The following is a 24385-nucleotide window of genomic DNA, read 5'->3' as shown; positions in this document are numbered from 1 at the left end:
ATTATGTTGTGTAGTCTAGAGATGGATCGAGTTATCCCTATTATATCACTACAATTAGTTTGAATCCCAATAGGGGGGTTCCACTTTGTTGAGCACATATTAATTCAGTTTAATATCAATATAGTGTGATATATATGTTTTTGGGGTTTTTTTATTTATAAATTTAGGACATCATGTCTATTTAATAGGTCATAGAAGAATTGGGCTGTGACTTTAAATTATAAATATTGTTTTGGGTATTATATATATTTTTTCTACACTGATTTGTAGTTTGTGATATTACAGCAATAGTTATGGTAATGAGTTAAGGAATGTTTTAACTGTGTGAGGATTTATTATATGATTAATGTGAACCCAGTTGTATCTACTCCACTCAGTCTCACACCAAACCTAGGTACCTTGATAAACTAGGAACCTTATTCTGCTCATTGACTGAGGGTGACCTGTTTAGGTCAAAAGTAAATTACAACTAACTTTAGTTGCTGGAGATATGCACAACAATGTGAATGTGCTAATACTCTCCTAATTAATATAATAGCTAATTGCTAAACAATAAATAATCTCTTTGGAGATTGAATATATTATAACTTTATGTAATTGAAGCTCTGTTAGTATCTCTTTAAATAGAATGTAGCTTATCACTCAGATACAATACTTGAATGTTCAGGTTAGTATAGTTCATATGCAAACTTATTTATAAATACAGCAGGATTGTTATGGCATTATATTGTATGCAGAACTAACCAGGTTATATGCAGAAGATGTTAAGCATGCAAACTTTCCATTAGTAACGTATATGTATCAGATTGATTTGTTAGTCTATACAGTCTTTGGAACATATGATATTAGTGTAACTTCGGCAATAACTTTATGTTAAGTACGATACCCATCACTTCATGACCAGCGTGTACTTGTGGAGTCTTTGCTAGCTGGCGAATAAGTTGTCCTGAGAAGCAGTGTAGAATCCGGCAACAGAGAGGAGCTGCGACACTGACTCCCGGAGTGCTGATGACGTCAGACGCCGAACTACTGCAGACACGCTGTATGTCAGTTAGCGTTTCAGAATAAAGTATGCTGTCCTGTGATTGAAAATAACTTTGCAGATATAAGGTTAGCAAACACTTGATGAAAATAGAGAGAGCTTCTTGAAAGTTATGATCACTCCTCATGCGAATCAAATTACCAAGCATAGTTGAATTAGAGAGGAGGGCTTATAAAGGCATAACGGTCATGTGATATTATGTTTAAAGGGACAGTCAGACGTGGAAAACATGAAGTATAGAGAGAGAGAATTACTGTGATATGACAGGACACCCCCCTTAACAATCTGCTCCGCAGATCAGGGTTTGGGACGGTCTGGATGTCTGCAATGAAACAGAGATACCAATCTAGGGGCTGATAAGTTAGTGGATGGTTCCCAAGAATCCTCTTCTGATGTATAATTTTTCCACCGGACTAAATACTGTAGAGAATTCTTATAGAATCTAGAATCCAGAATGGAATCAACTTCGTATGATACTTCATCCTCAATGAGTGTCGGAACTTGAGTTGTCAAGACTTGATCTCTGACTGGAACATAAGGTTTCAAAAGGGATACATGAAATGTTGGATGTATCTTAAAATAATTTGGTAGTTGTAAAGTGACAGCATTAGCATTAACAATCCTAATAATTTTGTAAGGACCAATAAACAGAGAACCAAGCTTTTTACTGGGAATGTGAAGCTTCAAGTGTTTAGAAGACAACCAAACTAGATCTCCCACCTTATAATCAGGAGGTTTCGTTCTCCTTAAGTCATAATAACGTTTTTGCTTTTCTTGAGATTGTAGTAAAATCTGTTTTAGTTGAATGAATCCTTCAGCAATCGTATTCACAGTGTCATTTACCAAAGGACAAGAACTTTCTAATCTCTGAAGAAGATGATAAGAGGGATGAAACCCATAGTTAATGAAAAATGGAGTTGTATTGGTAGATGAATTAATGGTGTTATTATAGGAGAATTCAGCAGTAGGTAGAAGAGAAGACCAGTTGTCTTGCTGAAATGTACAGTAGCATCTTAGATATTGCTCTAAACTCTGATTAGTCCTTTCGGTCTGACCATTTGTTTGAGGATGGTAAGCTGAACTCAAACGGCGATCAATATGCAAACTAGAACAGAGTTGTGTCCAAAATCGAGAGGTAAATTGTGTACCCCTGTCAGTCGTAATAGAATTAGGTAACCCATGCAATCTGACAATATGTTTGATGAACAATTCTGCTGTTTCTGAAGCTGTTGGTAAAGTGTGAATAGGTATAAAATGTGCCATTTTTGAAAAGAGATCCACAACAACCAGGATGACTGTGTTGTTAGAAGAGGGAGGTAGATCGACAATGAAGTCTAGGGCAATATCTTGCCAAGGTCTGTCAGCGATTGGAAGAGATAAAAGTAAACCATAAGGGTGAATTCTTTGAGATTTACATTTGGTACATACAGCACACCCTTGTATGTATTGTTTTACAGACTGAATCATATGTGGCCACCAGAAATCTCTTTGAATTAAATGAAGAGTTTTCTTGAAACCAGGATGTCCTGAAAGTGGAATATCATGTGCCATAGCTAAAATGTCATTCCTAAGAGATTCTGGAACATACAGTGCATGACCATGGTAGAAAAATCCATCATTACCTTTATGAATCCTAGAATCGTTAATCAATGGATCATTCTGTTGTTGTTCTTTGAGAATAGATGTTTTCCCCACTAAGAGGCCAATGAATTTTTCTGGTGGTATTATTGAGTTTAGTTCAGAACTCTCAGTTAATGGAGTTGAATATCTAGATAGAGCATCTGCCTTTGTATTTCTTACTCCTGGACGATAAGTGATTAGAAAATCAAATCTAGTAAAGAATAAACTCCATCTGACTTGTCTGGAAGAGAGACTTTTATTAGTTTTTAGATATTGTAGATTACGATGATCTGTAAATATGATGATTGGAAATCTTGCCCCTTCTAGTAGATGTCTCCAAAATTCGAATGCAGCCTTGATGGCTAGAAGTTCTTTTTCCCCAATTGGGTAATTAATTTCGGCCGAATTCATAACCCGAGAATAATATGCGACAGGATGAAGCATGTTGGTAGAAGAATCTCTTTGAGACAGAATGGCTCCTATTGCAAATTCGGATGCATCTACTTCTAATGTATATTGTTTCGATGGATCTGGGAATTGTAGGATTGGAGCGGTAATGAAACTATGTTTGAGAGCATTAAAAGAATCATCTGCCTGTTGGTTCCAGTGGTATTTGTGGTTCTTTCGGGTGAGTAGTGTGAGAGGTTTTGCGATAGTAGAGAAACCTTTAATAAATTTTCTATAAAAATTTGAGAATCCTAAGAACCTCTGGAGCTCTTTCTTATTTTTTGGAATAGGCCAGTTAGTGATAGCTTGTACTTTGTTGTCCTCCATGGATATTCCTTTTGGTGAAATATGATACCCCAGGAAAGAAATAGTATCAGAATTGAATATACATTTTTCTGCCTTAACATATAAGTTGTTCTGTCTTAATCTTGAAAGAACTGTTCTGACATGTTGTATGTGATCCTCTTTGGAATTTGAATAAATGAGAATATCGTCCAAATAAGTGACAATGTATGTGTCAAGTAAATCTTTGAAAACATCATTAATGAAAAACTGAAAAGTTGCAGGTGCATTGCACAAACCAAAAGGCATGACACAATACTCGTAGAGACCATACCTAGTACGAAAGGCAGTTAACCATTCATCACCTTTGCGAATTCTAATTAAATTATATGCACCTCTTAAATACAGTTTGGTGAAAATGGTAGCACCCAGTAACCTCTCTATGAGTTCTGGAATAAGAGGTAAAGGATATCTATTTTTTATTGTACAGTTGTTCAGTTGTCTATAGTCAATTATAGGCCTGAGACTGTCATCTTTATTCTTCACGAAAAAGATCCCGGCACCAGCTGAAGATGTAGAAGGCCGAATAAAACCTTTTTTTAGATTTTCCTCAAGATATCCTTTGAGATGAAGCAGTTCTGGTTCAGAGAGTGGATATATACGACCATAAGGAATTTTACTGTTTGGTTTTAAATCGATAGGACAGTCGTAAGGTCTGTGGGGAGGTAGAGATTGAGCCTCAACCTTATCAAAAACATCATAAAAATCTGAGTACTCTGTAGGTATATTTGTCATATCTACCTGTAATATAGTTTGTGATTGTGTACAGTGTGTTTTACAATATGGTGAGTCAAAGGAAATAGTACCATTATTCCATGAGATGGTTGGTTGATGTTTCTTTAGCCATGAGAGTCCTAGAATTATGGGGTACATAGGAGAATGAATAACCTCGAAGGTACACAATTCAGAGTGACCTGATGGAAATGTTAATGATAATGGAACTGTATGATGGGTAACAGGACCTGAATTGATAAAAGAACCATCAACGACTCGAATAGGTAATGCAATTAATTTTTTAATTATAGGAATCTTGTGATTTTCAACAAAAGAAGAATGAATGAAATTATTAGTTGCTCCTGAATCGATTACCACCTGGGCTTTAAGTTGATGTTGATCCCACTGTAGACAAACAGAAAGAGTAAAGTGAGATGACTTTTTTATAACAGTCTCATTTAAATGAGCTATCTCTTGCTTACCCTTTTTTGATTTTAACAGAATTGGACACTCCTTTACTCCGTGGTCTTTAGCAGCACAATATAAACAAAGATTATGTTGTCTTCGTCTAGCCTTTTCTTCCGGTTTAAGAGGACCTTTGACAAAACCTATCTCCATAGGCTCATCTGTTGCTCGGACAGTGGAAACTGAATGAGAGCTATAGGATTTCATGGTAGATAATTCTGATGACCCTCTTTCAATCTTCCTTTCCCTCAAACGACGATCAATAGATATAGACAAGGTCATAAGATTTTCTCCTTAGGAATAACCACACGTGCCAATTCATCTTTTAGAGAATCCGCTAATCCAATACGGAATTGGTTTGTCAAAGCTGGGTTATTCCACTGTGTGTCAGGTGCCCACCTTTTGAAATCAGTTATATATTCTTCTACAGGGCGTCTACCTTGTCGCAAATGTCTGATAGAATTTTCTGCTGAAGCTTGTTTGTCATGATCTTCATATAGTAAGGACATGGCTTTAAAAAATGATTCTAATGAGTTTAAGATAGGATCTTCTTTCTCATAGTATGCATTAGCCCATGCCTTGGCTTCACCAGTGAGATAAGAAATTACCGTTAGAACTTTAACCCTTTCGGTAGGATAGGTTCTTGGTTTCAGTGAAAATAATAAAGTACATGAATTTTTTAAGTCTCTAAATTGAGTTCTGTCTCCAGAAAATCTCTCAGGTGGACATATTTGTGGCTCAGGGGAAACAAGAGGTGATGGTAAAGTTTGAGCAGGTACATGATCCCTAATATATTTTCGTAATTCCTGATTTTCAACTTGGAGGTCCCTAAGACCCTGGATCATTATATCCATATTTTGAGAAAGGGTTCCAACACGGTTGGATAATTCAGTAACATCCATTATAGATACAAGTGGGTTAAGGGAGGCTTGGTAATATGTGAGGATTTATTATATGATTAATGTGAACCCAGTTGTATCTACTCCACTCAGTCTCACACCAAACCTAGGTACCTTGATAAACTAGGAACCTTATTCTGCTCATTGACTGAGGGTGACCTGTTTAGGTCAAAAGTAAATTACAACTAACTTTAGTTGCTGGAGATATGCACAACAATGTGAATGTGCTAATACTCTCCTAATTAATATAATAGCTAATTGCTAAACAATAAATAATCTCTTTGGAGATTGAATATATTATAACTTTATGTAATTGAAGCTCTGTTAGTATCTCTTTAAATAGAATGTAGCTTATCACTCAGATACAATACTTGAATGTTCAGGTTAGTATAGTTCATATGCAAACTTATTTATAAATACAGCAGGATTGTTATGGCATTATATTGTATGCAGAATTAACCAGGTTATATGCAGAAGATGTTAAGCATGCAAACTTTCCATTAGTAACGTATATGTATCAGATTGATTTGTTAGTCTATACAGTCTTTGGAACATATGATATTAGTGTAACTTCGGCAATAACTTTATGTTAAGTACGATACCCATCACTTCATGACCAGCATGTACTTGTGGAGTCTTTGCTAGCTGGCGAATAAGTTGTCCTGAGAAGCAGTGTAGAATCCGGCAACAGAGAGGAGCTGCGACACTGACTCCCGGAGTGCTGATGACGTCAGACGCCGAACTACTGCAGACACGCTGTATGTCAGTTAGCGTTTCAGAATAAAGTATGCTGTCCTGTGATTGAAAAGAACTTTGCAGATATAAGGTTAGCAAACACTTGATGAAAATAGAGAGAGCTTCTTGAAAGTTATGATCACTCCTCATGCGAATCAAATTACCAAGCATAGTTGAATTAGAGAGGAGGGCTTATAAAGGCATAACGGTCATGTGATATTATGTTTAAAGGGACAGTCAGACGTGGAAAACATGAAGTATAGAGAGAGAGAATTACTGTGATATGACAAACTGTCACTGCTCCGGACTTGGAGGATGATGCAGAGTTGGGTGGCTTGATGTTATAGAGATTGGTGTGACTGAAGTTCTCCTATTAGCGAGTTTTGGCAAGATACAGCACTTTTTACCTATGAGACGCTTATTAATAATAACATCAACTAATAGATCTGCTTGGATAGATGCTTTCGCTGGGGATAGCTATGGAAGTTTGTTTGTTGATGCTGGCTTTGACAGCTCCATGACGTGGAGAGGAGGCGGGTTATGTCGGTGACGTGTTAGATGTGGGGGCGGTGTCCCTTTGATGTATCGGGTTGCTGGCTGGCTTTGACAGCTCCGTGACGTGGAGAGGAGGCGGGTTATGTCGGTGACATGTTAGATGTGGGGGCGGTGTCCCTTTGATGTATCGGGTTGGTCCCGTTCCGGGTCTCATACGATTGATGCCAGTGATAGCGCCGATGGTTTTGAGCTTCAAGCGAACGATATTGTATACTGATGGCATCTGGGGCGGTATCGAATCTTACTTGACTCCTGCTGTAAGTCTTTGAGATGATAAGTATACGTAACGATAGGTAGGGGTGTGTAGGTATTGACGTTGCTGATTGGCCTGATGGTCGGGGGCAAATTAGCCTATCATCTGCATCCACGTCAGACGCCATACAATCAGGGATTTTATTCACTTTGTATGATCTGTCTGGCGGTTTTTTTAAATGTTAGAGTACAAAAATTTGGCTACTATTAGTGGAATAATGTGAAAGGATCCACATTCAAACACTCGGTATTAAGTAGAGATACCAGGCTATGAGTTTATGAAAACATTAGCTGTGTGGTTGGATCTTTTGATAAACACACAGATAGGTAGGAATGTTTTATATTAAATAGCATAGTGTGGTTAGCACTAGATGAAGTGCGGTCTCATATATGGAGATTAGCACAGTATACATGGTGTGTATTCATAGTATTAATCTATCTATTTTACCACTGTCTCCCATTGGGGTATATTATAAATTTATCTATTTTACTACTCTTTCTCATTGGGGTATATTATTATTTTATCTATCTTATTATTGTCTCCCATTGGGGTATAGTATGAGAAGTGTTCAGGGGCTTCAACTAACGAGCAATTAAACAAAGGGCTATTGTGATTAGTTCTTTTTGTTTTATGGGTGTGGGAGTGTACAGGTAGCTCAGGCTTATATAAGATGTTGGTTTAGAACATAATACATGCCTGATGAAACGGTGTATACCGAGAAACGCGTTGCATGCTGTTTACTCATAATGCATGAGTGATATATGTATTTTATAATTGTTTTTATTATTATTAAATCCATTTTTTAATCATATATCCTCATTGCTGCTGTTTAATATATTTTCTGAGCTGCCTGTTGATCTTATTTGCTTTGGAGTATCCTGCTGCATATCTTATACAGCCAGCTGGTTTGCTGTGAAAACCAGCCTGCCTCTATTGGCACATCTGAGTGCCGCTACAGAATGTGAGTACCCTGCAAAGGTTGTAAACTAATTATTGGGTCCTTACAGATTCACACAGTTTGTGCGCTTTTGTTTGCACCTAGCTCCTGATCCTTATATTGCTGGACCGACCATTCACAGTCTGCTAAGACATACAGACTTCCACCTTAGGATTCCTGGAGTGCCTTACACAGCTAGTTGGTTTGCTGTTAAATACCAGCCTGCATCTACAGGCACATCTGAGTGCCTTTCAATATTGTGAGTACCCTGCACTTGTTCTATTTTTGATGCTGGTTGTTACAGATTCACACATACGGCGCCTCTTTCCTTGTATTTCATTCCTATTTTATTTAATTGTATTGCAAGGTTAGGTGTTAGTGTAAGACATGTTAGGTTTTATTTTACAGGTAAATTTGTATTTATTTTAGCTAGGTAGTTAGTAAATAGTTAATAACTATTTAGTAACTATTCTACCTAGTTAAAATAACTACAAACTTGCTTGTAAAATAAAAATAAACCCTAAACTAGATACAATGTAACTATTAGTTATATTGTAGCTAGTTTAAGGTTTATTTTACAGGTAAGTATTTAGTTTTAAATAGGAATTATTTAGTTATTAATAGTATGTTTTCTTTAGATTTATTTTAATTATATTTAAGTTAGTATTTAATGCATTTAGTATAGTCTTGGCGATGTTGGGGGCGGCAGATTAGGGGTAAATAAATGTAGGTAGGTGGTGGCGATGTTAGGGACAGCAGATTAGGGGTTAATAATATTTAAATAGTGTTTGCGAGGCGGGAGTGTGGCGGTTTAGGGGTTAATATGTTTATTCTAGTGGCGGCGATGTCCGGAGCGGCAAATTAGGGGTTAATAATTTTATTTTAGTGTTTGCGATGCGGGAGGGCCTCTGTTTAAGGGTTAATAGGTAGTTTATGGGTGTTAGTGTACTTTTTAGCACTTTAGTTATGAGTTTTATACTACGGCTAAAAAAAACTCATAACTACTGACTTTAGAATGCATTACGAATCTTGCGGGATAGGCTGTACCGCTCACTTTTTGGCCTAAAAAAAAAGCTTGTAATTCCGGTGCAATCGAAGTCCCATTGAAAAAATACTTTACAAAATTGCGTAAGTTAATTTGCGGTACGGCCAAAAAGTGTGCCGGACAGCTTTACCTGCAAGACTCGTAATAGCAGCGGTAGTAAAAAAGAAGTGTTATGAGGCTTAATGCTACTTTTTTACTCATAACACAAAACTCGTAATCTAGCCAAAAGTTTCTTTGAAAACAGACAGACAATTCTGCATTCATAGGAACTATAATTAATTAAAACCAATTTTATCCAGGGACGTAACTAACAGCGATTTGCCTTCCATAAATAATTAAAAAAGGAAAGAATTTTGATTGGGCGCCTCTTTATACCAATCTCAAGGCACAACTTATTGGTAGCAAGGTAGTTTGATAGATTAACAGGAAAAGAATACCGGAAATCTACGTAAGACTGTCACTTTGAGATCAGCATGTGAATGTGATTGCAAAACAGTGTGAAAGTGGAATCTTGCTGTGCAACCATTCCTTTTTAAGAGTAAACAATTTAGTCAATTTTGGTTCATATCACAATGTACTTACAAAGACAAATTTACAGTCTTTTAAAAAATTGATAAAGACTCATAAATATGAGAAAATTTAAATTTTTATGAAAAATGTACCTAATATTTTTTTTAAAAAAAGTGTGACAAGCTCAGCATATATTAGACATGTAAAAAAATAACAAAATACTAAAATAAACATCATAAACTATGGGCTAGATTACAAGTGGCGTGCTAATTTAACGTGTGCCCCTAACTGGTCGGGCACACGTTAAATAACCAGCGATTACAAGTGACTGCTTATGCTAGGTCTATGAATACGGCACCAGCTGAAACGCGTAAGATCTGTCAACCATTTGCACCCTGTTATGAACTGTGTTTATTTTTAAACTGTTAAAGAATAAAGGATTGTTTTTTACCCAACATGGATTGAGACTGCTTTCTGGACCATCCCTTTTGTTTGTTTGTTTCTACATGCTTATGCTACTGCAAGCTTACGGTAGCACTTTGCACTAGAAAAATTAACCAGAGGCCAGACCTCTGGTTAATTCAAAAAAATGTCCCCCAAATGCCACCCAAAATAAAGTGTACATTTCATTTTTGAAAATAAAAAATATGACCATCTTTTTTTTAATTAAAATAACTTCATGAAGCAGTTATAAGGGATTAAAGGGAGCGGATGTGGGGTGTTAGAAAAAAACAGCACTGAAAAGTCCCTTCACATTACGGTCTATGGGGACTATGTTATCACTGTTAATATATATATATATATATATATATATATATATATATATATATATATATATATATATATATATATATATATATAAGATACAAAGAAAAGTCCGGATCCTCAAATGCAGATAAAACATAAATCCTTTATTTGATAATGCAGGTAAAAGCATAGAGTATCGGCAGATACAGTTATTGAACCAAGACTGACATTATAACATAGACAGCTGGGCAATCTGCAGCAGATTGCCCAGCTGTCTATGTTATAATGTCAGTCTTGGTTCAATAACTGTATCTGCCGATACTCTATGCTTTTACCTGCATTATCAAATAAAGGATTTATGTTTTATCTGCATTTGAGGATCCGGACTTTTCTTTGTATCTTATACACTTTTTCAGCGCTCTTTGGATGAAGTGAGCGCTGCAGCTTGGATCCCCTGCGCAGAACGTCTATGAGTGACGTCTCCCACGCTCCAGTGTGCCGTAGTCAGGAAGGAGGAAGCATTAGATGGGTAGTGTGAGCGCAAGGCGAGTGTTTGTTACACATATATATATATATATATATATATATATATATATATATATACTTATATACATATATATTTATGTACTAATATGTGTAAATATATATATTCTCTGTGTGTTGTATTAATTTGTTTTGTAATTTTCCCTATGGTTCTTGCACCCAGCCCTGTCAGGGGTTAACTGCCTGTGACTCTGGGGACAGCACAGCTTCCTGTGAGTGCCAGTGGCACCCAGGGCTGAGATAAATGGATTATCGATCTTTTTAAACAATAAATGTTTGGAGTTGACTGTCCCTTTAAGATACAAAGAGAAAATACACAAAATATGTACAATAAATATACTGTGAACTCCCGTTGCACTAAGCACATCTGGAACTCTTATGGGGAGAATGTCCTAAAGTTTTCTGAAGTGATCTTCTGGTATATTATACCAGGCTTCTTTCAGCACTTCCCAGAGTTCCTCTTTAGATTTAGGTTGTCTTTTATTACTCTCTCTGTCCAGGTGATCCCATACTGACTCTATAATAGTCAGGTCTGGACTTTGTGCAGGCCAGCCCATGACTGTCAGTGTTTTATCAGCTGTTTTTTCTCCAACTATGATTTCACTACATTAGCAGTGTGCTTGGGTTCGTTATCATGCTGAAAAATAAAACCATTCCCAATCAGACACTTTCCAGAAGGAATGGCATAATGAATTAAAATCTCTGTACTTTTCAGCATTCATGATCCCATCAATTCGGATAATATTACCAACACCACTGGCAGAAATGCAGCCCTAAACCAGGACAGACCCTCCATGTTTCCCTGAAAACTGCAAGCACTAATTTTTCCATCTCGCTCTTCAACTCTTCTTCTGCCATATTGTCGACAATTAGACCCAACCATTTCAAACTTAGCTTCGTCACTCCATAATACTCTTCTCCACTAATCTTCATTCCAATATTTGTGAGCTTTAGCATATCTTAGCCATTTCACGTTGTTCTCCTTCTGAAAAAGTGGTCTCTTGCCTGCTACCCTTCCGCAAAGACCATTCCTAATCAAGCTTCTTCAAACTGTAGAAGGGTCAACTTGGCATCCTGATGAAGCTGCCAGATGCTAAACCAGGTCCTTGCTGGACTTCTTCCGGTCTCTCAAAGAATAAACTCTGAGAAACTTCTCATCAGAGATTTCTTGGCCATCCAATCCTTTTTTTGTCCTTGACCTCTCCTGATTCTTCAAATTTCTTTATAGCAGCTTAAAAAACACATCTTTAGTACTTAGTTGGTTTGTTGATTTCCCTTTGACAGTGGTCTTGCTGATGCAAAATTTTAGGTCTGTCAAAGTCTGTGATCTTTGGCATTTTGAATGGAATGATGTGATTAAAAGTTGGTCTTATTAGCAAGCTTTCAATGAATTAAACACATACCACATGTGTATCTAATGCTCAAGCATGTCTTGCATCTGGTGTAATAGACCTTTTTCACAGCAGTCCTGTTGACCTGCAATAGTAGGACAAATACAGGTGTTAGCAATGACATTAATTAGGGTTTCATTCCATTTGGGTTTACAAGAGCCAGGTTCCTGCTATTGCTCAAGTGTAAGGGGAGGTCACACTACATACTTTCCACTTTAGCCTATAGAAGCTGTTTTTTCCGATTTTTTTCTGTTTTTTAATATTGCATACAAATATCCTGTAATATTATATGGTGATTATACAATTGCTAAAATAACAAATCTAATGGTGGCCTAAGACTTTTGCACAGTACTGTATATTTAAACTTTGCTGCCAAATGCTGCGCGACTTAATCCCTTCACTATGCTAGAGTTTGTGCCGTGTCAATCGGCATCAGAATGAGGCTCCCATTAGAGCCTATGGAATCGCACTCTCTTGAGCGCAAGGCTTCCATGATTTGCGCGCACTGGTATTACTGAGTGGAGCACAAATATCATGCTCACGCAATTTTGCGCTCCACTCGTAATCTCAATTGTAAATTACTTGCAGGATCCCATTCTGTACAATAAAAACTTACAGTTTCAAATGTTGTAAATCTTCCCATTTAAAAAAAAACAACATAATTTATGCTTACCTGATAAATGTATTTCTCTTGTAGTGTAGTCAGTCCACGGGTCATCCATTACTTATGGAATATATCTCTTCCTAACAGGAAGCTGCAAGAGGATCACCCAAGCAGAGCTGCTATATAGCTCCTCCCTTCACATGTCATATTCAGTCATTCGACCAAAACCAGACGAGAAAGGAGAAACCATAGGGTGCAGTGGTGACTGGAGTTTAATTAAAATTTAGATCTGCCTTAAAGACAGGGCGGGCCGTGGACTGACTACACTACAAGAGAAATAAATTTATCAGGTAAGCATAAATTATGTTTTCTCTTGTTAAGTGTAGTCAGTCCACGGGTCATCCATTACTTATGGAATACCAATACCAAAGCTAAAGTACACGGATGAAGGGAGGGACAAGGCAGGAACATTAAACAGAAGGAACCACTGCCTGAAGTACCTTTCTCCCAAAAATAGCCTCCGAAGAAGCAAAAGTGTCAAATTTGTAAAATTTTGAAAAAGTGTGAAGTGAAGACCAAGTTGCAGCCTTGCAAATCTGTTCAACAGAGGCCTCATTTTTAAAGGCCCAGGTGGAAGCCACAGCTCTAGTAGAATGAGCTGTAATCCTTTCAGGAGGCTGCTGTCCAGCAGTCTCATAGGCTAAACGTATTATGCTACGAAGCCAAAAAGAGAGAGAGGTAGCCGAAGCCTTTTGACCTCTTCTCTGTCCAGAGTAAACGACAAACAGGGAAGAAGTTTGACGAAAATCTTTAGTTGCCTGCAAATAGAACTTCAGGGCATGGACTACGTCCAGATTATGCAAAAGTCATTCCTTCTTTGAAGAAGGGTTAGGACAAAGTGATGGAACAACAATCTCTTGATTGATATTCCTGTTATTAACTACCTTAGGTAAGAACCCAGGTTTAGTACGCAGAACTACCTTGTCTGAATGAAAAATCAGATAAGGAGAATCACAATGTAAGGCAGATAACTCAGAGACTCTTCGAGCCGAGGAAATAGCCATCAAAAACAGAACCTTCCAGGATAACAGCTTGATATCAATGGAATGAAGGGGTTCAAATGGAACGCCTTGAAGAACGTTAAGAACTAAGTTTAAGCTCCACGGCGGAGCAACAGTCTTAAACACAGGCTTAATCCTAGCTAAAGCCTGACAAAAAGCCTGAACGTCTGGAACTTCAGCCAGACGTTTGTGTAGAAGAATAGACAGAGCAGAAATCTGTCCCTTTAACGAACTAGCAGATAAGCCCTTTTCTAAACCCTCTTGTAGAAAGGACAATATCCTAGGAATCCTAACCTTACTCCATGAGTAACACTTGGATTCGCACCAATATAAATATTTACGCCATATCTTATGGTAAATTTTTCTGGTAACAGGCTTCCTAGCCTGTATTAAGGTATCAATAACCGACTCCGATAAGCCACGCTTTGATAGAATCAATCGTTCAATCTCCATGCAGTCAGCCTCAGAGAAATTAGATTTGGATGGTTGAAAGGACCCTGAATTAGAAGGTCCTGTCTCAGAGGCAGAGACCACGGTGGACAGGACGACATGTCCACTAGGTCTGCATACCAGGTCCTGCGTGGCCACGCAGGCGCTATCAGAATCACCGAAGCTCTCTCCTGTTTGATCTTGGCAATCAAACGAGGAAGCATTGGAAATGGTGGAAACACATAAGCCATGTTGAAGACTCAAGGGGCTGTCAGAGCATCTATCAGCACCACTCCCGGGTCCCTGGACCTGGATCCGTAACGAGGAAGCTTGGCGTTCTGGCGAGACGCCATGAGATCCAGATCTGGTTTGCCCCAACGATGAATCAGTTGAGCAAAGACCTCCGGATGAAGTTCCCACTCCCCCGGATGAAAAGTCTGGCGACTTAGAAAATCCTCCTCCCAGTTCTCCACGCCTGGGATGTAAATCGCTGACAGGTAGCAAGAGTGAGACTCTGCCCAGCGAATTATCTTTGAGACTTCCAACACCGCTAGGGAACTTCTGGTTCCCCCTTGATGGTTGATGTAAGCCACAGTCGTGATGTTGTCCGACTGAAATCTGATGAACCTCAGAGTTGCTAACTGAGGCCAAGCTAGGAGAGCATTGAATATTGCTCTTAATTCCAGAATATTTATTGGGGGGAGTTTCTCCTCCTGAGTCCATAATCCCTGAGCCTTCAGGGAGTTCCAGACTGCGCCCCAGCCTAGAAGGCTGGCGTCTGTTGTTACAATCGTCCAATCTGGCCTGCGAAAGGTCATCCCCTTGGACAGATGTGGCCGAGAAAGCCACCATAGAAGAGAATCTCTGGTCTCTTGATCCAGATTTAGTAGGGGGGACAAATCTGAGTAATCCCCGTTCCACTGATTTAGCATGCACAATTGCAGCGGTCTGAGATGCAGGTGCGCAAATGGTACTATGTCCATTGCCGCTACCATTAAGCCGATTACTTCCATGCACTGAGCTACTAACGGGTGTGGAATGGAATGAAGGACACGGCAAGCATTTAGAAGTTTTGATAACCTGGCCTCTGTCAGGTAAATTTTCATCTCTACAGAATCTATAAGAGTCCCTAGAAAGGGAACCCTTGTAAGTGGTAATAGAGAACTCTTTTCCACGTTCACCTTCCACCCATGCGACCTCAGAAATGCCAGAACTATCTCTGTATGAGACTTGGCAGTTTGAAAACTTGACGCTTGTATCAGAATGTCGTCTAGGTACGGAGTCACCGCTATGCCTCACGGTCTTAGTACCGCCAGAAGTGAGCCCAGAACTTTTGTAAAGATTCTTGGAGCCGTAGCTAATCCGAAGGGAAGAGCTACAAACTGGTAATGCCTGTCTAGGAAAGCAAATCTTAGGTACCGATAATGATCCTTGTGAATCGGTATGTGAAGGTAGGCATCCTTTAAGTCCACTGTGGTCATGTACTGACCCTCTTGGATCATGGGAAGGATGGTTCGAATAGTTTCCATTTTGAATGATGGAACTCTTAGGAATTTGTTTAGGATTTTTAAGTCCAAGATTGGTCTGAAGGTTCCCTCTTTCTTGGGAACCACAAATAGATTTGAATAGAATCCTTGCCCGTGTTCCGTCCGCGGAACTGGGTGGATCACCCCCATTAGTAAGAGGTCTTGTACACAGCGTAGAAACGCCTCTTTCTTTATTTGGTTTGCTGATAACCTTGAAAGATGAAATCTCCCTCGTGGAGGAGATGTTTTGAAGTCCAGGAGATATCACTGAGATATGATCTCCAACGCCCAGGGATCCTGGACATCTCTTGCCCAAGCCTGGGCGAAGAGAGAAAGTCTGCCCCCCACTAGATCCGTTTCCGGATAGGGGGCCCTCTCTTCATGCTGTCTTAGGGGCAGCAGCAGGTTTCTTGGCCTGCTTGCTCTTGTTCCAGGACTGGTTAACTTTCCAGCCCTGCCTGTAACAAGCAACAGCTCCTTCCTGTTTTGGAGCGGAGGAAGTTGATGCTGCTACTGCCTTGAAGTTACGAAAGGCACGAAAATTAGACTGTTTGGCCTTTGATTTGGCCCTGTCCTGAGGTAGAGCATGGCCCTTACCTCCCGTAATGTCAGCTACAATTTCTTTCAAGCCGGGCCCGAATAAGGTCTGCCCTTTGAAAGGAATATTAAGCAATTTAGATTTAGAAGTCACGTCAGCTGACCAGGATTTAAGCCATAGCGCTCTGCGCGCTTGGATGGCGAATCCGGAGTTCTTAGCCGTAAGTTTGGTTAAATGTACGACGGCATCAGAAACAAATGCGTTAGCTAGCTTAAGTGCTTTAAGCTTGTTCATAATTTCATCCAATGGAGCTGTGCGAATGGCCTCTTCCAGAGACTCAAACCAGAATGCCGCCGCAGCAGTGACAGGCGCAATGCATGCAAGGGGCTGTAAGATAAAACCTTGTTGAACAAACATTTTCTTAAGGTAACCCTCTAATTTCTTATCCATTGGATCTGAAAAGGCACAACTATCCTCCACCGGGATAGTGGTACGCTTAGCTAAAGTAGAAACTGCTCCCTCCACCTTAGGGACCGTCTGCCATAAGTCTCGTGTGGTGGCGTCTATAGGAAACATTTTCCTAAATATGGGAGGAGGGGAAAAAGGCACACCAGGTCTATCCCACTCCTTGCTAATAATCTCTGTAAGCCTTTTAGGTATAGGAAACACGTCAGTACACACCGGTACCGCATAGTATCTATCCAACCTACATAATTTTTCTGGAATTGCAACCGTGTTACAATCATTCAGAGCCGCTAATACCTCCCCTAGCAATATGCGGAGGTTCTCAAGCTTAAATTTAAAATTAGAAATCTCTGAATCCAGTCTCCCTGGATCAGATCCGTCACCCACAGAATGAAGCTCTCCGTCTTCATGTTCTGCAAACTGTGACGCAGTATCTGACATGGCTCTCACCTCATCTGCGCGCTCTGTCCTCAACCCAGAGCTATCGCGCTTGCCTCTTAATTCTGGCAATTTAGATAATACTTCTGTCATAACAGTAGCCATGTCTTGCAAAGTGATTTGTAAGGGCCTCCCTGATGTACTTGGTGCCACAAAATCACGCACCTCCTGAGCGGGAGGCGAAGGTACTGACACGTGAGGAGAGTTAGTCGGCATAACTTCCCCCTCGTTGTCTGGTGATAATTTACATGTAAAGATTGACTTTTATTTAAAGTAACATCAATGCAATTAGTACACAAATTTCTATTGGGCTCCACATTGGCCTTTAAACATAGTGAACAAAGAGATTCAGCTGTGTCAGACATGTTTAAACAGACTAGCAATGAGACTAGCAAGCTTGGAAATACTTTTCTAAATAAATTTACAAGCAATATAAAAAACGCTACTGTGCCTTTAAGAAGCACAAAAAGCTGTCACAGTTGAAATAACAATGAACCAAAATAGTTATAGCAACCAATTTTTCACAGTAAATGTATTAAATTAGCAAAGGATTGCACCCACCAGCAAATGGATGATTAACCCCTTAATACCCAAAAACGGATAACAATTTAATAATTAACGTTTTTATCACAGTCAAAACACACTGTCACAGGTCTGCTGTGACTGATTACCTCCCTCAAAATGAATTTTGAAGACCCCTGAGCTCTCTAGAGACGATCTGGATCATGGAGGATGAAGTAGACAGATTGTGACTGAATTTTTACTGCGCAAAAAAGCGCTAAAATAGGCCCCTCCCACTCATATTACAACAGTGGGGAAGCTCAGATAACTGTTTCTATGCAGAAAACAAAGATGGCCATGTGGTAAAAATCATGCCCCAATAAGTTTTATCACCAAGTACCTCACAAAAAACGATTAACATGCCAGTAAACGTTTTAAACATACATTTGAAAAGTTATGAAGTGTTATTAATAAGCCTGCTACCAGTCGCTTTTATTGCAGTTAAGGCTCATACATTATTTCAGTATTAACAGTATTTTCAGAGTCAATTCCATTCCTTAGAAAAATACATTCAGTGTACACACACTCATCAGCCTAATACCAGTCGCTATCACTGCATTTAAGGCTGAACTTACGTTACATTGGTATCAGCAGTATTTTCTCAGTCAATTCCATTCCTCAGAAAAATAATTTACTGCACGTACCTCGTTTGCAGGGGGGCCCTGCATGCTATTCCCCTTTTCTGAAGTTACCTCACTCCTCAGATGAGAACAGACAGTGGATCTTAGTTACGTCTGCTAAGATCATAGAAAACGCAGGCAGATTCTTCTTCTAATGCTGCCCGAGAACAAACAGCACACTCCGGTGCCATTTAAAATAACAAACTTTTGATTGAAGAAATAAACTAAGTTAAAAAACACCACAGACCTCTCACAGCGACCTATCTTTAGTTAGGCTGCAAGAGAATGACTGAATATGACATGTGAGGGGAGGAGCTATATAGCAGCTCTGCTTGGGTGATCCTCTTGCAGCTTCCTGTTAGGAAGAGATATATTCCATAAGTAATGGATGACCCGTGGACTGACTACACTTAACAAGAGAAAAGAAGGTTTTACAATTTGATAACAGTTTAAAGCCGACTATTGTAAACAGGAAACTTTCTTCTGTGAATTAATACCAATACTGTTAATCTTGATTATAGAGTAACAATAAAACAAATGTAAAAACACATTTATTTATTTTTTTAAACATAAAGTTAGAAAAAATGTATAATAATTAATGTTATAGTATAATGCATATAAATAACATCTCCTACAAACATGCCCTATATACACATAATGCCCCAGATTACATAGATTATTCATTTACACATTTTTCTATTATTTTGGAACTGAAAAGGTTAATTTCACCTATAAATTGTTATTGTCATTTCACACTGTACAAAGGTAACAATGCAAAGACCTGTAATTTAATGAATAGACCTGTTGAAGAGCCATTGTATTTTTTATTTGCATTAAAGGGACACTGAACCTTTTGTGATTAAAATAGAGCATGCAATTTTAAGCAACTTTCTGATTTACTCCTATTATCAAATTTTCTTCATTCTCTTGGTATCTTTATTTAAAAAGCAAGAATGTAAGTTTAGATGCCGGCCCATTTATGGTGAACATCCTGGGTTGTTCTTGCTGATTGGTGGATTCATTTTACTGACCAATAAACAAGTGCTGTCCAGAGGTCTGAACCAAAAATAGCTTAGATGCCTTCTTTTTCAAATAAAGATAGAACGAGAATGAAGAAAAATTGATAATAAGAGTAAATTAGAAAGTTGCTTAAAATTGCATGCTCTATCTGAATCACGAAAGAAAATTTTTGCTTTACTTGCTAGCCTGGTAATATGTACATAAGCAATATTTGTGTAAAAAATATTTACTTGTAATATGAGCACACAGAGTTTCATGGTATACTCAAGATATCAGTTCATTTGAGCACAAACAGCGCTAGAAATTTCATGGAATATAGTGCTCCACTTATATTCTAGGCATATATATTTTATAATAATACTGGGTGAGTCTAAAACTATTTTTTGCTACAACTGTTTTTCAGTAGCCAAACTTTACTTACTACTTGCCTTATTTAGATGAGGCAATCTGGACTTGTGCTAGAGTAGACACAGCTAGTCATGGTCATATGTTTGCAAACTCTACACTGTTTTGCATTTCCTTGTCTATCTGTACTGAAAACAAACAAGGAAACATGGTGCAGAGTAAGGCTTGAAAACCTAAATTAAAACAAAGGGAGCAAAATAAATGAGAAAAACATATTGCAAAGTATTTACTACACATAGGTCAATCAGATTAACTCTGAACTACAACATCTCCCCACAACAAGCTTACTCCTGCTACACTGCTTCCCAACTGCAGTTACCCCCACGTGCCCCCTCCGCAAATATTCCTAGACTCCGAACAACACAGTGACACTATTTCTGACCTCCTTAACACCTAAGACCCCCTTAACAACTCAAGCATACAACCTTAGCATCCAGAATGACCCACATGACTTCTACAAAGGTTAACACTCCTCCAACACCTGAATGCCTAAGGGAGTTAAAAAACAAAACCTTTATTACTAAGCCTAGTAATAAGGGTCACCCACTCTAAAAACAACTCACTCTCAAATACAAAGCTTTAACCCATGTGGTAAATTTTTGTTTTACCTTCTCATCATAGGTCTGGGTCTTGTCAAGTTCATTTCTGCCATTGATGCCTCCCACTGCAAACATTATTGACTGGTTCATTAAACAACTGATTGATTGGTTGCAGGGCCGGATTGGTCTACCAGGATACCAGGAGATTTCCCGGTGGGCTGCAGCAGCTGGGGCTGGAAAGCTACAATTTAAAGGGGATGATTAATGGATGCAATTGGGTTGTAGGGTGCATATATAACAACAATCTGGCACTTTTATTTAATACAAAGTTATATAATTTAATAATGAAAAAAAATATTGGGGAAGGAGTATCCCAGTAATCCCTTTGAGAAAAACTAGGCATGTGTATTCTACCAACTCAATGGAAAATAGGGATGGTCTTCATATTTTTCCAGGGCTGCTTTTTATTCCCAGTCCAGCCCTGATTGGTTGGTTTCACCATTTTAATACAAGGGAATATTGACCAGGCCCAAAGCTATGGTGATTGGAAGTATGATATAGGACCCTCTGTCATAAAAGACTCTTGACGGACATTTCTAGAGTATTAAAGTAAAATAAAAACTTAAAATTTAGTTTACAATTATTGCTTTTGGGTGTGTTTTTTTATTTTCTAATAATTAATGTTTTTTTGTAGACAGTGGATCCTTAGATGCTAGGAAGTGGATATCTTTTGAGCTGCAATTAGTGTTAATTGGTGATAAGGGGTCTGAAATGTAATGTGCTATTAGGAGTGGGCCACAACAGGTACAACATGGTTTAATAGGGTTGGGAAAAGTACCTTGCAGAAGTCCAGAGGGATAAGAAGATCCCCTAATGTAAAGAAAAACTGTGTTTATAAAATGTATAATTTATCGTATGAAATAGCACACAATAAAGGTTAAAGGGACACTGAACCCAAATTTTTTCTTTCGTGATTCATATAGAGCATGCAATTTTAAGCAACTTTCTAATTTATTCCTATTATCAATTTTTCTTCGTTCTCTTGCTATCTTTATTTGAAAAATAAGGCATCTAAGCTAAGGAGCCAGCCCTGGATAGCACTTGTTATTGGTGCTGTCCAATCAGCAAGGACAACCCAGGTTGTTCACCAAAAATGGGCCGGCACCTAAACTTACATTCTTGCTTTTCAAATAAAGATACCAAGAGAATGAAGAAAATTTGATAGTAGGAGTAAATTAGAAAGTTGCTTAAAATGGAATGCTCTATCTGAATAACAAAAGAAAATATTGGGTTCAGTGTCCCTTTAATAACAATATGATTTTAATGTTTAGATGAAATGCATGTAGCGACTCACACTGAAAATAATAGTTTTGAATCTGTTTTCAAGATTGTTGTATTTGTGTCCATCATATATGAGGTATTTGCATAAAGGGCCCTATTTAATAAGTTATGGATGAACAACGTTCCCAACAACTTATCCTATCCATTTGTGTTTGAGGTGAGTGTGCATCAGATGCTGTTAGTCCACTGTCTCCATTTATCATACCATAAAGAAATCCTTATGCTGGTCCACCCCCGGCTCTCGTATGAGAGCAGGGCCTGACAGTCACTCAGTTTGTGGTGTTTTAATTCCACTACCTCTGAGGTGAAAGATAAGTTAAGAAGAAAGCCTTCACCCCAAGGTCTCCAAAGCAGCGTCTGTTGCTTGATAAATGGAGCCCAAGATCTTTGTTAGTATGTTTAATGTATTGCTTATTGTTATGACAATAGGGTAAAGCTATATTTTAATGTACATAAATAAATATATAACTTTGCTTTGAGAAACCAAGTGCCTTCCCTATGTTTTTGTATATTGTAAGTTTACATTACAGAAACATATATCAAATACCGTTGTTATATTATTTAGTCTCATATTTTACACACACACAGAGACACACACACTCATACATACCCACTTATATATACAAACACACACATAAACAAACACATACAGACACACATACACATATTTACAGACACATACACACAGACACACACACATATACACACAGACACACACACACACACAAACACACACACTTATACTCACACACTCCCATTTAACAGGTACTATAACTTGGTCAATGCAACCACTGTTTCTTTAAATTTATTTACACACTCCGTTATGGTATATGCTTCTATCGCTACAATTAAAAAAAAAAGTTTACTTACATTGAACTTCTTTAACTGGTACTAAGTTTAGCTCACACAAGGTATTAAAGGGACAGTCTAGTCAAAATTAAACTTTCATGATTCAGATAGGGCATGCAATTTTAAACAACTTTCCAATTTACTTCTATTATCTAATTTGCTCAATTCTTTAGATATCCTTTGTTGAAGAAATAGAAATGCACATGTGTGAGCCAATCACACAAGGCCTCTATGTGCAGCAACCAATCAGCAGCTACTGAGCATATCTAGATATGCTTTTCAGCAAGTGATATAAAAAAATGAAGCAAATTAGATAATAGAAGTAAATTAGAAAGTGGTTTAAAATGACATGCTCTTTCTAAATCACGAAAGAAAAAAATTGGGTTTCATGTCCCTTTAAGCCAAGATCATGCATAATACTTTTTCTCTGGAACACCCTTATTATTTTGGCCCATTTGCTAATAGACTGATCTTGTATCACACTCAATAGACTTCTCTTGGAAATCTTGCAACCACTTTGGATATGTTTTCTATATCATTTAAAAGTATATACACTGTATTATATTTTTTATTTATTTTGCATCTTTTTTATACACAGATTTCGAGCTGGTTTCAAAAGAGCTTTCAGATGGTGTCCGTTTATTGAGGTATCCAGTTATGATGAACTTGAACTCAAGTCTACCAGGTTCCACCCTACCAGGCAGAGCAGTCTGTACACAGTATCCAGAATGGAATCAAGTATGACAGTTGTATTTGATCCAAACGATGGAGAAAATCCCAAGTCTTCTTATAACCACAAGAAAAGACAAACATCTAGCGAGTCCACATTCAATGGCTGCTCACGTCGGAATTCCAAAGCCGCCTCTACCAATTCAAGTTTTATTAGCTCTCCCTATACTTCTGCAGATGATTATTCATAAACTGTACATAGTCCACGTTACTAAGAAATAAAGTATTTTCTCCTGACATTCCAAAACGTATGAAGCAAACAACTGAAATGGGAAACAGTAAATTGAGAAAGAAGCTACAGTAATTTCTCGGATTTTCATCTAAAAGCATTTCATTTCCTTGTTTCATGTACTTGAAGCACATTTTAACATTTTTTTTTTTTACCAAATGATATGTATCCATACTCAAGATAAAACTATATAATTTGTTTCTTTTCATCTCCATACATGTTATGTGTAATTAATCAAGAAATGCAAAATATTTAGCAAGCTGTGCCTTGAGGTTTGAATAGCTAATGTACAGCTTATTAAATATAGTTTATTTCTCCTGTTAAGTGTGGTCAGTCCACGGGTCATCATTACTTCTGGGATATTAACTCCTCCCCAACAGGAAGTGCAAGAGGATCACCCAAGCAGAGCTGCTATATAGCTCCTCCCCTCTACGTCACACCCAGTCATTCTCTTGCACCCAACTAATAGATAGGATGTGTGAGAGGACTGTGGTGATTATACTTAGTTTTTATATCTTCAATCAAAAGTTTGTTATTTTAAAACAGCACCGGAGTGTGTTGTTCCTTCTCAGGTAGAATTTGAAGAAGAATCTACCTGAGTTTTTGGATGATTTTAGCCGGCGTAGCTAAAATTCATTTTTCTGTTCTCGGCCATTCTGAGGAGTGAGGTAAACTTCAGATCAGGGGACAGCGGGCAGGTTCACCTGCAAAGAGGTATGTTGCAGTATATTATTTTCTGAGGAATGGAATTGACTAAGAAAATACTGCCAATACCAATATAATGTA

General features: G+C 38.2%; 1 protein-coding gene across 1 annotated transcript in view; it reads left to right on the top strand.

The window, feature by feature from the left end:
• Positions 1 to 23561, top strand: part of TACR3 (tachykinin receptor 3) — a 462287-nt gene extending 438726 nt beyond the window's left edge. Inside the window, exon 5 of the mRNA XM_053700797.1 lies at positions 23240 to 23561. Coding sequence (XP_053556772.1) covers positions 23240 to 23561 — 322 coding nt within the window. The remainder of the gene's footprint in view (positions 1 to 23239) is intronic.
• Positions 23562 to 24385: the final 824 nt, after the last annotated feature.

The sequence above is a fragment of the Bombina bombina genome, chromosome 2 (assembly GCF_027579735.1).
Source record: "Bombina bombina isolate aBomBom1 chromosome 2, aBomBom1.pri, whole genome shotgun sequence".
NCBI classification, from domain to species: domain Eukaryota; kingdom Metazoa; phylum Chordata; class Amphibia; order Anura; family Bombinatoridae; genus Bombina; species Bombina bombina.
This window is presented reverse-complemented; position numbering and strand designations above follow the sequence as displayed.